Consider the following 13,961-nt stretch of genomic DNA (forward strand, 5'->3'; position numbering starts at 1 on the left):
ACAAGAGTAGAAGAAAGGTCAAAGGCTCAGCATGGAGCAAAATCTGAGCAACACAGCCTCCACCCACCCTAAGCACAAGGTACAACTAAAGGAAACTGAAGCAGTAATGTAGTGAAGGAAATGGTATTAATCTAAAATTCAAACCAAGCTAAGCTCAACCCCCCACCCCAAGCTAATAGCTTAGCAGAAAAGAGGCATCCCCGTTTCCAGACATAAATACTATGATATTTACCTTAGTCTCTATTATGCTATACATCTGTGGTCCCCAGCCTTTTTGGTAACAGGGAGCTGTTTTGTGGAAGACAATTTTTCCACAAAAGTGGGGCTGGGGGGTTGGAGGGTGGGGAGATGGCTTGGGGATGAAATTGTTGCACTTCAGAGCATCAGGCGTTAGATTCTCACGAGGAGCATGCAACCTAGATCCCGCCTATGCACAGTTCACAATAGGGTTCACCCTCCTATGAGAATCTAATGTCCCCGCTGATCTGACAGGAGGCAGAGCTCAGGCAATAATGCTCCCTCGCCCACCACTCAACTCCTGCTGTCCGGCCCAGTTCCTAACAGGCCACAGACCAGTACCGTTCCACAGCCCGGGGGTTGGGGACTCCTGCTATGCATGATATGATATCTGACATTCAATCAATAATTATGAGATGCCCAATAAAAACAAGGGAAAAAATTCAGGCAAATAATAAAGGAATCAACAGAATCAGACTCATCTATAACATCAATGTTGAAACTAAAATTTTTAATTTTAATTACTATGATTAATACGGTAAAGGCTTCTAGTGGAAAATATGCATGAATAGATGGTGAATATTATTATAGCAGAGAAAATGGAAAAAAGAAGAGTCAAAGGGATATATTAAAGATTAAAAAACATGGTAATATAAATGAAAATACCTTCAGTGGGTTTGTCAGTACATTCATCAGAGCCAAGGACAAAATCAGTAGATTTGAAAATAGGTCAAGATAAATTACTTGAATTAAAATGCACTAAGAAAACAATGGGGAAAAACTTGAACAGAACATCCAAAGGCTGTGGGACTATAAACAGAAATCTAGTAAGAATTTTAGGAATTCAAGAAGAGGAACAGGGAAAAAGTGGAGGAGGAGAAAACAGGGGAGTCGGGGGGTGGGGGAGAAAAAGGGAGACAGAGGCCAAGAAACTATTTGAAGAAAAAATGAAAAATAATGAAAGACAGATCCATCCAAGTAGCTCAGAAAAGCCCAAACAGGACAAATATCAAAACACAATTAAACTCATCTAGTCACACCATATATAAATCCTGAAAGCAGTCAAAAAAGATGACAAATTATGTACAGAGGAACAAAAATAAGAAATGTCATAGATTTCTCATCAAAAGTATGTGTAACAAAGAACAATGAAATCACATCTTTTAACAGTTGGAAAGGGCGAAAACACAATCAACCCAGCAAAAATGTCACTCAGAAAAATTGGGGTAAAATAAAGGTTTTTCCCAGCTCCCTTCTCATCTATACCCAAAAAACTGAGAGAAGTCATTACCGGCAGACCTGCATTATAAAAAACGAGAAAGTGCCAGATGCGGTGGCTCACGCCTGTAATCCCAGCACTCTGGGCTCTGGGGGGCTGAGGCGGGTGGATCACCTGAGGTCAAAGAGTTCAAGACCAGCCTGGCCAACATGGTGAAACCCCATCTCTACTAAAAATACAAAAATTAGCCAGGTGTGGTGGCACGCATCTGTAATCCCAGCTATTTGGGAGGTTGAGGCAGAAGAATCACTTGAACCCCGGAGGCAGAGGTTGCAGTGAGCTGAGATTGCACCACTGCACTCCAGCCTGGGTGACAGAGCAAGACTCTGTCTCAAAAAAAAAAAAAAAAAAAAAAAAAAAAAGAAATGAGAAAGTATTTCAGAGAGAAATACAAACAATAGACAGAAACTACATGAAGTAGTTACAGAAAGAGTTGCAATGAAGAAAAACATAAAACATCTTTAGAAAACTAATTGCTCCAAAGAAAACTGACTAAACCAAATTCAGTAGGTATACATTGTGAGTTTTCAACATGCACCAAAGTAAAGCAAATTATGATGATACCAAGAAAGATAGGAAATGGGAATTGGAAGCATGGTATTGTAAGATTCTTATACTATATGTACAACAATAAAATATTATTGGAAGATAGACTATGATTAAAGATATATACATTGTAAACCCTAGAGAAACCATAAAATAAATGATAATTAATCAAAAATCAGGCCAAAAGGAGGAATACAATAGGATAAACAAAAGTAGAGAACAGAAAACAATTGGAGATATCAGATTACAATCCAATCATATCAATAATTAGTTTTATAAAAGTCTAAACACAAATTAAAAGCCAAGAGATTGTCAGATTAGATAAAAAAGAAAGATCTAAATATACATTGACAAGAAACCCATTTTAAGCCAGATGTGGTGACATGCACATATAATCCCAGCTACTTACAGGGCTGAGGCGAGCTTAAACACAGGAGTTCAAGACCACCCTGGGCAACACAGTGAGACTTTGCCTCAAAAAACGGAAACCCACTTTAAACAAGAAAACATCCATTAAAAGCTAAAGGACAGAGAAAGACCACGCAAACCTAACCAAAGAAACCTGGAATGGCTATATTACTACCACAGTAGACTTCGGAACAAGCACAGTTACCACAGATAAAGAGACACATTACATAATCACAAAAGTGGCATAAAATTCATATACATTTATATGTACCTAACAAGAGATCTCCAAAACATATAAAGCAAAAAAACTTAAAGAACCGAAAGGAGAAACAGGCAAATCAATGGTTATAATCAGAGGCTTCAACACAATCAGTAAACAGAAAATCAGTAGCCTGAATAATTCTATCCACCAACATACTTGCCCAAATGGAACATTCAACCCAGCAATTGCTAAAAACACATATTAATTTCAAGTACACTTGAAACATTCACCATGATTAATCATATATGTTTTGGGCCATAAAACAAACATCAACAAATTTAAAGGAACTGAAACAGTTTCTCCCCGACCATAATGAATTTAAACTAGAAATCAGTGACAGAAAGGGATCTGGAAATCTCAAAATATTTAGAAGTTAAATAACATATTTCTAAATAAACAATGGGTAAAAGAAAGAAGAGAAATTAGAAAATACTTTGAATGAAAATAAAAATATGACATCAAAACTTACAGGAAGCAGCTAAAGCAGTGCTTAAAGGAAAATTTATAGCAGCAAATGCTTATAATAGAAAAGAAAGACATTCTCAAATCAATAATTTAAACTTCCACCTTAAGAAGAGCATATTAAATCCAAAGCAGGCAGAAGGAAGGAATCTTAAAAGAGCATAAATAAATAAAATTAAAAACAGAGAATATTCAATTGAAACAAATGCCAGTTCTTTCAAAGTATCAATAAAATTGATACATCTCTAACCAGGCTGATCAAGACATAAAGAGAAAAGACAAAAATTATAATCTCACATGCTAAGAAAAAAAAATGCGAAAGACTACATAACTGCATGATTCCATTTATATGATACTTTGGAAACTGCAAAACTACAGGAACAAAAAACAGTGCAGTGATTCCAAGGTGCTGGGATGGGGAGAAGGGCTAACCTCAAAGGGCAGTAGTGAATATTTAGGGGTGACAGACCCATTGTATATGCTGAAGGTAAGTTACACAGCAGTATATGTTCGTCAAAACTCACAGAATTACAACTAAAAGAGGTTTTACTATAGGTAAATTGTCTCAATAAATCTGACTTTAAAAAGTAAAAACTAAACCAAAACAGAAACTAATAAATAATTCCACCCAAAGGTTACTGAGGCCCCTAAAACCTCCCAAGATATAGCAAGCACCTTCCTGGTACAAGGCTTTTATAGTTGCTCTTTCCTCCACCTGGAAGGCTCTTTGAACAGGGCTCAAATCCACAGCTCAGATTTCTGTCAAATGTTTCTATTGTAAAAAGCATTTCTTGATAATCCTAATACACCACGTGAATCATTACCTGTCACATTACCCTGCTTTCTTGGTTTTCAAAGCACATATCACTCTCTAATATTGTTTTATATTACTGATTAACTACTATTTATTCCACGTGGAGAAGGGCTTTTTATCTTTTGCTGACTATAATAGCTCAAATAGGCCAGGTGCTGTGGCTCATGTCTGTAATCACAGCACTTTGGGAGACTGAGGCAGGTGGATCGCCTGAGCTCAGGAGTTTGAAAGCAGCCTGAGCAAAATGATGAAACCCCATCTCTACAAAAATCAGCTGGGCCTGGTGGCGCACACCTGCAGTCCTAGCTACTCAGGAGGCTGAGGTGGGAGGATCACCTGGGCCAGGGAAGGTCGAGGCTGCAGTGAGCTGTGATTGTGTGATTGGAGAGAGAGAGAGAAAATTATATATATATAAAAAATATATTATGATTATATAATATATATAATTAGTTTTTCTTAATTTACCAGCATTTATCCACATATAATTTACATATATAAATGTATAAATTGTATCTATATAATTATATATATACTGGTAAATTAGTTTAGAATAAACCGAATATCCTCTGCATGTCACATGAGTAGGGCTATATGACTGTTCCTCTCCAAGTTCAACAGAACAGATTTGCTCGACAGAGTTTAGAGCAGAAAAGCTGTGGTCTAGGGGACTTCAGGTACAGAAAGACGGTTAATAAAACATCATATTAAAAAATGGTTATTTGAAGCAAAAATCTATAAACTAAATGATGAGGCCTCCACTTCTTTCAGCCAACTGGCTCCTGGAATCTAGGCTGCCAGGCTTATACTTAATAGTATTTTTCTCAAAGGAAACTGACTAGCCTAAGAACAAGAAATACTCTCAATTTGAGAAGCCATAAAGTTGCTGGACCAGTTCCTGACCATTAACTGTGATGTCTACCTGCCCAAAGTCCCTACATAAAGCTTCAAATTAGCTCTGATTGTCTGGGGAAAATGGCAAAGTTCTTGGAAGCGAAAGAAAGTCAAACTGTCATCAGAACTGTCAACACCAATATTAGGCCATAAGACATGGAGTAATATGTTTTAAGATCATCTAGAAAAGAAAATTCAAGGCAAGAATTTAAAATCCAGTCAAACTACCCTGCAAATATAAATAAGGATTATTGTTCCTATGAGCCCTGTCTAAGAAATTTACTGGAGAATAAACTTTTGAAAAGCCAAAATGATTGGTGACACCAGCATAAAGACTGGTGAACTCTTCCATTTAATAAACGAAGAAACGTCCCTACTGCCTCCAGACTTCCTGTCAGCCTCCCTGGTGGGCACCCCTCAAGGGTGTTTTGTTGTGTTGCCTCCCCCATGTCCCATCTGACCAACATGCCTGCAAGCTACGAAGTGGCTATTTTGGCTTATGGCCACTCTCCAGACACAGACCTCAAGACCAAATTATAGGAAATAACAACATATAGCTTCTAACATCAAAAAAAGAAAGATATCCCAAGACAGTGCAAAACAGAAAAGAAAAAAAAGACAGCTGCACACTATGTGCCTCCTTTGAAAACACACACCACCAACTATGAAGTATCTTGCCAACCCCTACTCCAAAACCCTGAATCTCACTGTGCCCTGAGATTTAGATATCGATTTAAGGAAACACAGGATACAGTAACATGTTAAATAGCATGAAAACATAATCAGCAAGATACAGGCTATGCAAAACTGTACAGAATAAATAAGATAGCAACAAATGGCTAACACAAGGGCAGAGAATAAACTAAAGGAAATTCATAACAGACTTAAGTGGTATATCGAATGCAGTGTGTGGATATCCTTTGGATACTGAATGCCATATGGAAAATAAAATAAAGTAAATCGCAGCCTCAACTATACACAAAAATATTCGCACTGATAATTCCATCAAACATTTAAGGAAATAATAATACAAATTCTATACAAATTTTTCAGAAAACAGGAAGAAAGCATTTCCCAACTCATTTTATGAAGCAAGTATTGGCCTAATAACAAGGCCAGAAAAGTTGAGAATAATTAGAAGGACTTGTGTACCCATCACCAAGAATTAAGCATTAAAAACTGGAATTTTTAAGCCTTTACTTTCAAAATATTTTTTATGAAGAAGATATCAGAAACTAATTTACTATGATATGTTTTTCATGAGACTATCAGGTCAGCTAGAATCCTTTTTACCTTATGGCATACATAAATAAAAACAGTATTTGTCCAATGGTGCTACAGTAAATGGAGGATGCTGCTCCAAGACAGAGTCAAACAAGTGGTCTGGGGGCTCCAACCTTTAAAGTTGAGGGCCTCAATGTCTCAGTATACTTAAAACTGGCACAACAGTATATATCACTGTACAAGGCTTATGAAACTGATTCATAATCAGGTCTGATTTCATAAGGGCAAAAACCTTATGCCTCTCTGGTTCTTTGACACGTGGAAAGTTACTAAACAAGGCAGTTTGCTTAAAAACCATGTAAGACGGAATCAAAGTCAAGAAATAGGGAAAGGGAAATGAAAATTGGGAAAGAAGACAAGAGAGAAAGACTTTTTTTATTTTGTAACTTTCTGTAAATGGAATTTTTAATCTTGTAGATATATTAAAAATAAAATTACAGGCTGGGCACAGTGGCTCACGCCTGTAATACCAGCATTTTGGGAGGCCGGGACAGGCAGATCACTTGAGGCCAGGAGTTTGAGACGAGCCTGGCCAAACACAGTGAAACCCTGTCTCTACTAAAAATATAAAAATTAGTTGGGTGTGGTGGTGCGCACCTGTAATCCCAGCTACTCAGGAGGCTGAGGCACGAGAATCACTGGAACCCGGGAGGTAGAGGTTTCAGTGAGCCAAGACTGTGCCACTGCGCTCCAGCCTGGGTGATAGAGCAAGACTGTCTCAAAAAATAAAATAAAAAATAAAAATAAAATTACAGAGAAAAAAATCAATGGGTTGGATCATGCTCTCAGCTCTGTAAAATTTTTCGTAGATACTTTATTTCTGTGAGCTTTACTTTCTAGATAGGGAAAATAAAATGGATAATCTATTTCTTAAATACTCTGATACTATGATTTTTAAAATAAAAGCAATAGAAGTAAATCAAACCATGGCTTCTGGAAAATTTCTTGTTCCTTAGTGCTATGAGTCATTTCTTTTTGATGTTGGAACTGTTTTTCTATCCCACTAAATAAGCCATAACAAGAAGATATTAGAAATAAGAATTTTCTAAACATAAAAATCAGGTCATCACTATAGTATTACTGGCAAAATCTATTTATCTATTTCCTTTCTTCTTAACATATTCCAAATGCTGACTTCCTGACTCAACAAGTACTTCAGCTTTTCCTGATCCTACTATCTGATATTCCTTTAACCTCCTTAAATACATAATCCTGCCTATTTCAGGTAGGATGTTCCCTGTTCAACTCTGCAACAGGAACCTCACTGTTTTATAACCAGTAACAAATTACCTAACCTTCAACAACTAATCATCCAGTTCAAAGGACTCTTATCATTATTCCAACAACTATACTAGTGATCGTTGATGAGAATAAGCTTTATAAAAAATCTCACTTCCTCAGACTTCAGACCCTCAAATGTATCTAAAATGCATTATGAGATTCAGAGTACATGAAGAGAACAACAACAACAAAAAAAGTGAAAAAGGTATTTACTAGGTTCTCTCCCAAAGCTTTGTTCCTGGAGCATTATTCATACTTATCTCATTTATGAGATACTGTAATCCTCATTTTACAAATAAAGAAACAGAGTCCAAGATTAGGTAACCTGCTAATGGTCACACAGCTACTAAGGAGTAGAGCTAAGAACCCAATTATGCCTGACTCCAAAACCCATGCACATAATAAGCCACATTACTAAATTCTGACAAATGTCCAAATGATACCTATGACCACTCTTAAAGGACAATCCTATTTAATGATGTACTATTATTTAATTTAAAAAATTCTTACCTTTTTGTATATAGCTGTTGTATCAGAATCTAAAACAATTATATTCCTTAGCTTTGCATTTATTTCAGTTTCTGAAGGCCTCATAATCATCTCAGAATCAAGCCCTAAGGGAACAAAAGAATGACTGCCTTTTCTTTCATTTAATGTCTTTTAATTTGCTTCCTGTGAAATTTTATTACCTTCAATCTTAATTTCAGAAATGTTACGTTTCTGATCTTGAATAAAGATCTGTAAACACGATAATTCTGCTAAGATCTGCAAAGTAATGATATCTTCATTCGTGGATAGTTTTAAAGCTGCAAAAAAAAATTCATATTGTAAAACATGAGGAAAAACATTTAGTAGTTACCTCACTATACTTATAAAGTAACTGAAATATCACCACAAATAGTGATATGAGAGAAAACCTGATCTGCAATTCAGTTGAAAGCAAGGTATGATACTCCCTATTGAATTGAAAATTCTAAAAAACAATCAAATCTAATGAAAACAAAAGCAAACAGACAACGTTTCTAGAAGAAACTAAACATTTGAAACTAAAACACTGTAGCTATAAATTTCAAAATTTTTTGAGAACCAATAATTACTAGGTGATACTTGTCATTATCAAAATTGCAACTTTTCACTGCTTTGAAAGTACTATACTCTGATTTTAAAATATGCTCTGATACTCTTTTTTTGTTTTTTTTTTCGAAACAGAGTCTCGCTCTGTTACCCAGGATGGAGTGCAGTGGTGCAATTGTAGCTCCATGATCGTTGCAACCTTGAATTCCTGGGCTCCAGTGATTCTACCGCATCAGCCTCCCAAGTAAACTGGGTCTACAGACAAACACCACCATGCCCAACTAATTTTTAAAATTTTGTTGGAGACAGGGTCTTGCTATGTTGCCCAGGCTAGTTTTGAACTCCTGGCCTCAAGTGATCCTCAAGCCTCAATCCCCACAGCGCTTGCCTCCCTGGGTCACTGGGATCACAGCATAAGCCACCGCACCCAGCTGACATTACTCAAATTTTGTTAGTCATATTTGTCTAACCTAAAATAATGTCATGAAATGAATAAATTTTAATTTAAATCTAATCCTCCTACTGGGAGGTGGAAGAAAAAAAATTTATTTAATCTAATACTCCTACTGTATAATCTTAAACTAAAAACAATTATTATATACGATAAACAAAAGCAACATTTTCTTCAGCAGTAGTTTCCTTTAATTTCTAAAATTATCCTGGCATATAATGAATCCTTCTGGATATTAACCTAGGCAACAGAATTCTGAAGCCAATATTTGAAGTTAATAATAAAGTCAAAGTCTAGATTTATTGACTTACATGGTGAAAAAAAAAAAGTTGATGCCAAATTTTTAAAAAACATACCTAATTTTTTAATGACATCTCCTTTGTCTTCAGTCTCTGTAGTGGACACTGGGGCTGATTTTTCCTCTGATTGTGGAAGGATATTATGAAGATAATTTATTGTATTCAGAAGTGCTTCAGTGTGTAAATGAATATCCAAAGAGGAAAAATTTACCTAAAGAACAAAGCTGATTTTAGTGATAGGTCAATAAATATTTGCTTGCCAGCTCTCTACAAGGCACTATGCTTTGTGGCATAAAGGATATAATTTATAATATTTTCTTATCTTTAAGGATCTTACAATTCCAGTTAGAAAATAATTTCCATAAGAAATAGAAATACAGTATATAATTAAAAAATAAATTATCTACTCATACCTTAATCAATTGCAAAACATTGTTATAGGTACTCTTCAAGTTGGGTACATTCTTTTCAGCCTATCCAAAGAGAAAACAAATCTGTTAGAACATGTTAGGAAGACATAAATACACAATTACATTATAGTCCTAATACACATTTATATAATTTTCCAGCTGTTCATATACATATATATATATATATATATACATACATATACACACACATATAATTACCTAAATAAGCAACCACTTCACCAGAACAAAAGAAAATGTAAGTATGGGACTCTCTGGCACATAGCAAGTATTCAATAAATGTTACATACTATCATTCTTATTATCAAGAGAGGAAATGTTGGATATTATCAAGTGTGGAGAATAATCATTCGGTCATCAACAACTCTGTACGGTTCTTCCTAATTCTTCCTGTATTTAAAAACAAAATTTGTGACAGAATTGTCCAGCAAGTATCCAAATACTCTGTTTTCTTCTTTTTAAAAAATTTAATATTTGATTGACAAATCATAATTATATACACTTATGGAGTACAATGTGATGTTTTGACATATGTACACAATGTTAAATGATTAAATTAAGCTAAATAACAAATCTGTCACCTCGCTTTCCTATCTTTCTTTGTGGTGAGATATTTGAAATTCACTTTCTTGGTTGTTTTGAAATAAACAACACATTATTATTGATTACAGTCCCCCTGCTGTATAACAGATCTCAAAAATTATTCCTGCTGTCTATCTGGAACTTCATACCATTTGATTGACAACTCTCTATTCCCTCTCCTTCCCTCCCTCCCATCCCTGCTACCCTCTGGTAACCATCACTGTGCTCTCCACTTCTGTGAGTTCAGTTTTATTAGATTCCACACATAAAGAAGATCATGAGGTATTTGTCTTTCTGTGCTTGGCTTATTTCGCTTAGCATAATGTCCTCCACATTCATCTATGTTGACACAAACAACAGGATTCACCCCCCTTTTTTTTTTTTTAGTTTCTTTCTTAGGTTTTTTTTTTTTATTATTATACTTTAGGTTTTAGGGTACATGTGCACAACGTGCAGGTTTGTTACATATGTATCCATGTGCCATGTTGATTTCCTGCACCCATTAACTCGTCATTTAGCATTAGGTATATCTCCTAATGCTGTCCCGCCCCCCTCCCCCCACCCCACAACAGTCCCCGGAGTGTGATGTTCCCCTTCCTGTGTCCATGAGTTCTCATTGTTCAATTCCCACCTATGAGTGAGAACATGCGGTGTTTGGTTTTTTGTCCTTGCGATAGTTTACTGAGAATGATGTTTTCCAGTTTCATCCATGTCCCTACAAAGGACATGAACTCATCATTTTTTATGGCTGCATAGTATTCCATGGTGTATATGTGCCACATTTTCTTAATCCAGTCTATCGTTGTTGGACATTTGGGTTGGTTCCATCTCTTTGCTATTGTAAATAGTGCCGCAATAAACATATGTGTGCATGTGTCTTTATAGCAGCATGATTTATAGTCCTTTGGGTATATACCCAGTAATGGGATGGCTGGGTCACATGGTATTTCTAGTTCTAGATCCCTGAGGAATCGCCACACTGACTTCCACAATGGTTGAACTAGTTTACAGTCCCACTGACAGTGTAAAAGTGTTCCTATTTCTCCACATCCTCTCCAGCACCTGTTGTTTCCTGATTTTTTAATGATGGCCATTCTAACTGGTGTGAGATGGTATCTCACTGTGGTTTTGATTTGCATTTCTCTGATGGCCAGTGATGATGAGCATTTCTTCATGTGTTTTTTGGCTGCATAAATGTCTTCTTTTGAGAAGTGTCTGTTCATGTCCTTTGCCCACTTTCTGATGGGGCTGTTTGTTTTTTTCTTGTAAATTTGTTTGAGTTCATTGTAGATTCTGGATATTAGCCCTCTGTCAGATGAGTAGGTTGCAAAAATTTTCTCCCATTCTGTAGGTTGCCTATTCACTCTGATGGTATAAAATACTGGCAAACCGAATGAAGCAGCACATCAAAAAGCTTATCCACCATGATCAAGTGGGCTTCATCCCTGGGATGCAAGGCTGGTTGAACATACGCAAATCAATAAATGTAATCCAGCATATAAACAGAACCAAAGACAAAAACCACATGATTATCTCAATAGATGCAGAAAAGGCCTTTGACAAAATTCAACAACGCTTCATGCTAAAAACTCTCAATAAATTAGGTATTGATGGGACGTATCTCAAAATAATAAGAGCTATCTACGACAAACCCACAGCCAATATCATACTGAATGGGCAAAAACTGGAAGCATTCCCTCTGAAAACTGGCACAAGACAGGGATGCCCTCTCTCACCGCTCCTATTCAACATAGTGCTGGAAGTTCTGGCCAGAGCAATCAGGCAGGAGAAGGAAATAAAGGGTATTCAATTAGGAAAAGAGGAAGTCAAATTGTCCCTGTTTGCAGATGACATGATTGTATATTTAGAAAACCCCACTGTCTCAGCCCAAAATCTCCTTAAGCTGATTAGCAACTTCATCAAAGTCTCAGGATACAAAATCAATGTATAAAAATCACAAGCATTCTTGTACACCAATCACAGACAAACAGAGAGCCAAATCATGAGTGAACTCCCATTCACAATTGCTTCAAAGAGAATAAAATACCTAGGAATCCAACTTACAAGGGATGTGAAGGACCTCTTCAAGGAGAACTACAAACCACTGCTCAATGAAATAAAAGAGGATACAAACAAATGGAAGAACATTCCATGCTCATGGGTTGGAAGAATCAATATCGTGAAAATGGCCACACTGCCCAAGGTAATTTATAGATTCAATGCCATCCCCATCAAGCTACCAATGACTTTCTTCACAGAATTGGGAAAAACTACTTTAAAGTTCATATGGAACCAAAAAAGAGCCCGCATCGCCAAGTCAATCCTAAGCCAAAAGAACAAAGCTGGAGGCATCACGCTACCTGACTTCAAACTATACTACAAGGCTACAGTAACCAAAACAGCATGGTACTGGTACCACAACAGAGACATAGATCAGTGGAACAGAATAGAGCCCTCAGAAATGATGCCACATATCTACAACTATCTGATCTTTGACAAACCTGACAAAAACAAGAAATGAGGAAAGGATTCCCTATTTAATAAATGGTGCTGGGAAAACTGGCTAGCCATATGTAGAAAGCTGAAACTGGATCCCTTCCTTACACCTTATACAAAAATTAATTCAAGATGGATTAAAGACTTAAATGTTAGACCTAAAACCATTAAAATCCTACAAGAAAACCTAGGCAATACCATTCAGGACATAGGCGTGGGAAAGGACTTCATGTCTAAAACACCAAAAGCAATGGCAACAAAAGCCAAAATTGACAAATGGGATCTAATTAAACTAAAGAGCTCCCCCCGCTTTTTAAAGCTGAATAGTATTCCATTTTGTATATATACCACATTTTCTTTACCCATTTTCTTTAGGTCTAGAACATTTTTGTTATATAAAAGCTATATAATGCATATACTACAACAAAAATCCTAAGATATCTAGTCAATAATGGATAGCAAAAATGGTTTTAAAGTGATTAAATGCTTTCTGCATTATTCTTATTATAAAGTAATTATTAAAATAGTCTGACGCAGAAACACGGAAGTCAGCAGAAACACGGAAAAATTAGAAATAGACCATAGTACACAGAAAAGCTTAACAAATGATAAAATGAATATCATAAATCAATAAAAAAGGAATGGAGTTCCTAGGAATGACCCTAGGAATATCAGATAACTTCACAAAACAGTGGAAAATAAAGTGAAAGCATCATCTTGTATCACATAAAACAATACACTCTATCAAGACTAAAAAGTATGTTTCTTTCTCAGTACCTCTGTTGGGAGAAAAAAAAAAATCAAACTCCAGGTCCTTTCTACTTAGAACACAATCTTTTTATTTTGCTATATGAAGTATTTATAAATCACAACTATTTAATACAAGATGACAAAATCAAAAAAAACCTTAGTATTAGGAGTTACAGAGAGATTATGTTAGAGTGAAGATTAAACAAACTGAATAATACCAAACTTACAAAACTTGATTATAACATTTCAGCAGCATACTTACCATATTAAGCAGATATAAATGAAACTGCTTACCTTTACATATTCCAGCGTTAACAGGTCTTCCATTGTGTTATCCAGGGTTGTAACCAAATAAACTGGTTTCTTGTTTTCATCTAAAAATAATTTTTTAAAAATTATCTTTTCATAGGAAAGGTA

The 13,961-nt window shown here is 35.9% G+C and overlaps 1 protein-coding gene across 3 annotated transcripts in view; it reads right to left on the reverse strand.

Annotated features, from left to right (window-relative positions):
- Positions 1–13,961, reverse strand: part of VPS13A (vacuolar protein sorting 13 homolog A) — a 260,053-nt gene that overhangs the window by 128,569 nt on the left and 117,523 nt on the right. For all 3 annotated transcript variants that reach the window (XR_004029357.1, XM_003267439.4, XM_003267441.4), the window contains exons 27-31: positions 13,839–13,918; positions 9,702–9,761; positions 9,346–9,499; positions 8,154–8,270; positions 7,975–8,078 (exon numbers count right to left, since the gene is read on the reverse strand). Coding sequence is in view for 2 of the 3 variants with exons in the window: in XM_003267439.4 (XP_003267487.2) it covers positions 7,975–8,078; positions 8,154–8,270; positions 9,346–9,499; positions 9,702–9,761; positions 13,839–13,918 (515 nt within the window). In the remaining variant the exon portion in view is untranslated. The remainder of the gene's footprint in view (positions 1–7,974; positions 8,079–8,153; positions 8,271–9,345; positions 9,500–9,701; positions 9,762–13,838; positions 13,919–13,961) is intronic.

The sequence above is a fragment of the Nomascus leucogenys genome, chromosome 1a (genome assembly GCF_006542625.1).
Source record: "Nomascus leucogenys isolate Asia chromosome 1a, Asia_NLE_v1, whole genome shotgun sequence".
NCBI classification, from domain to species: Eukaryota; Metazoa; Chordata; class Mammalia; order Primates; family Hylobatidae; genus Nomascus; species Nomascus leucogenys.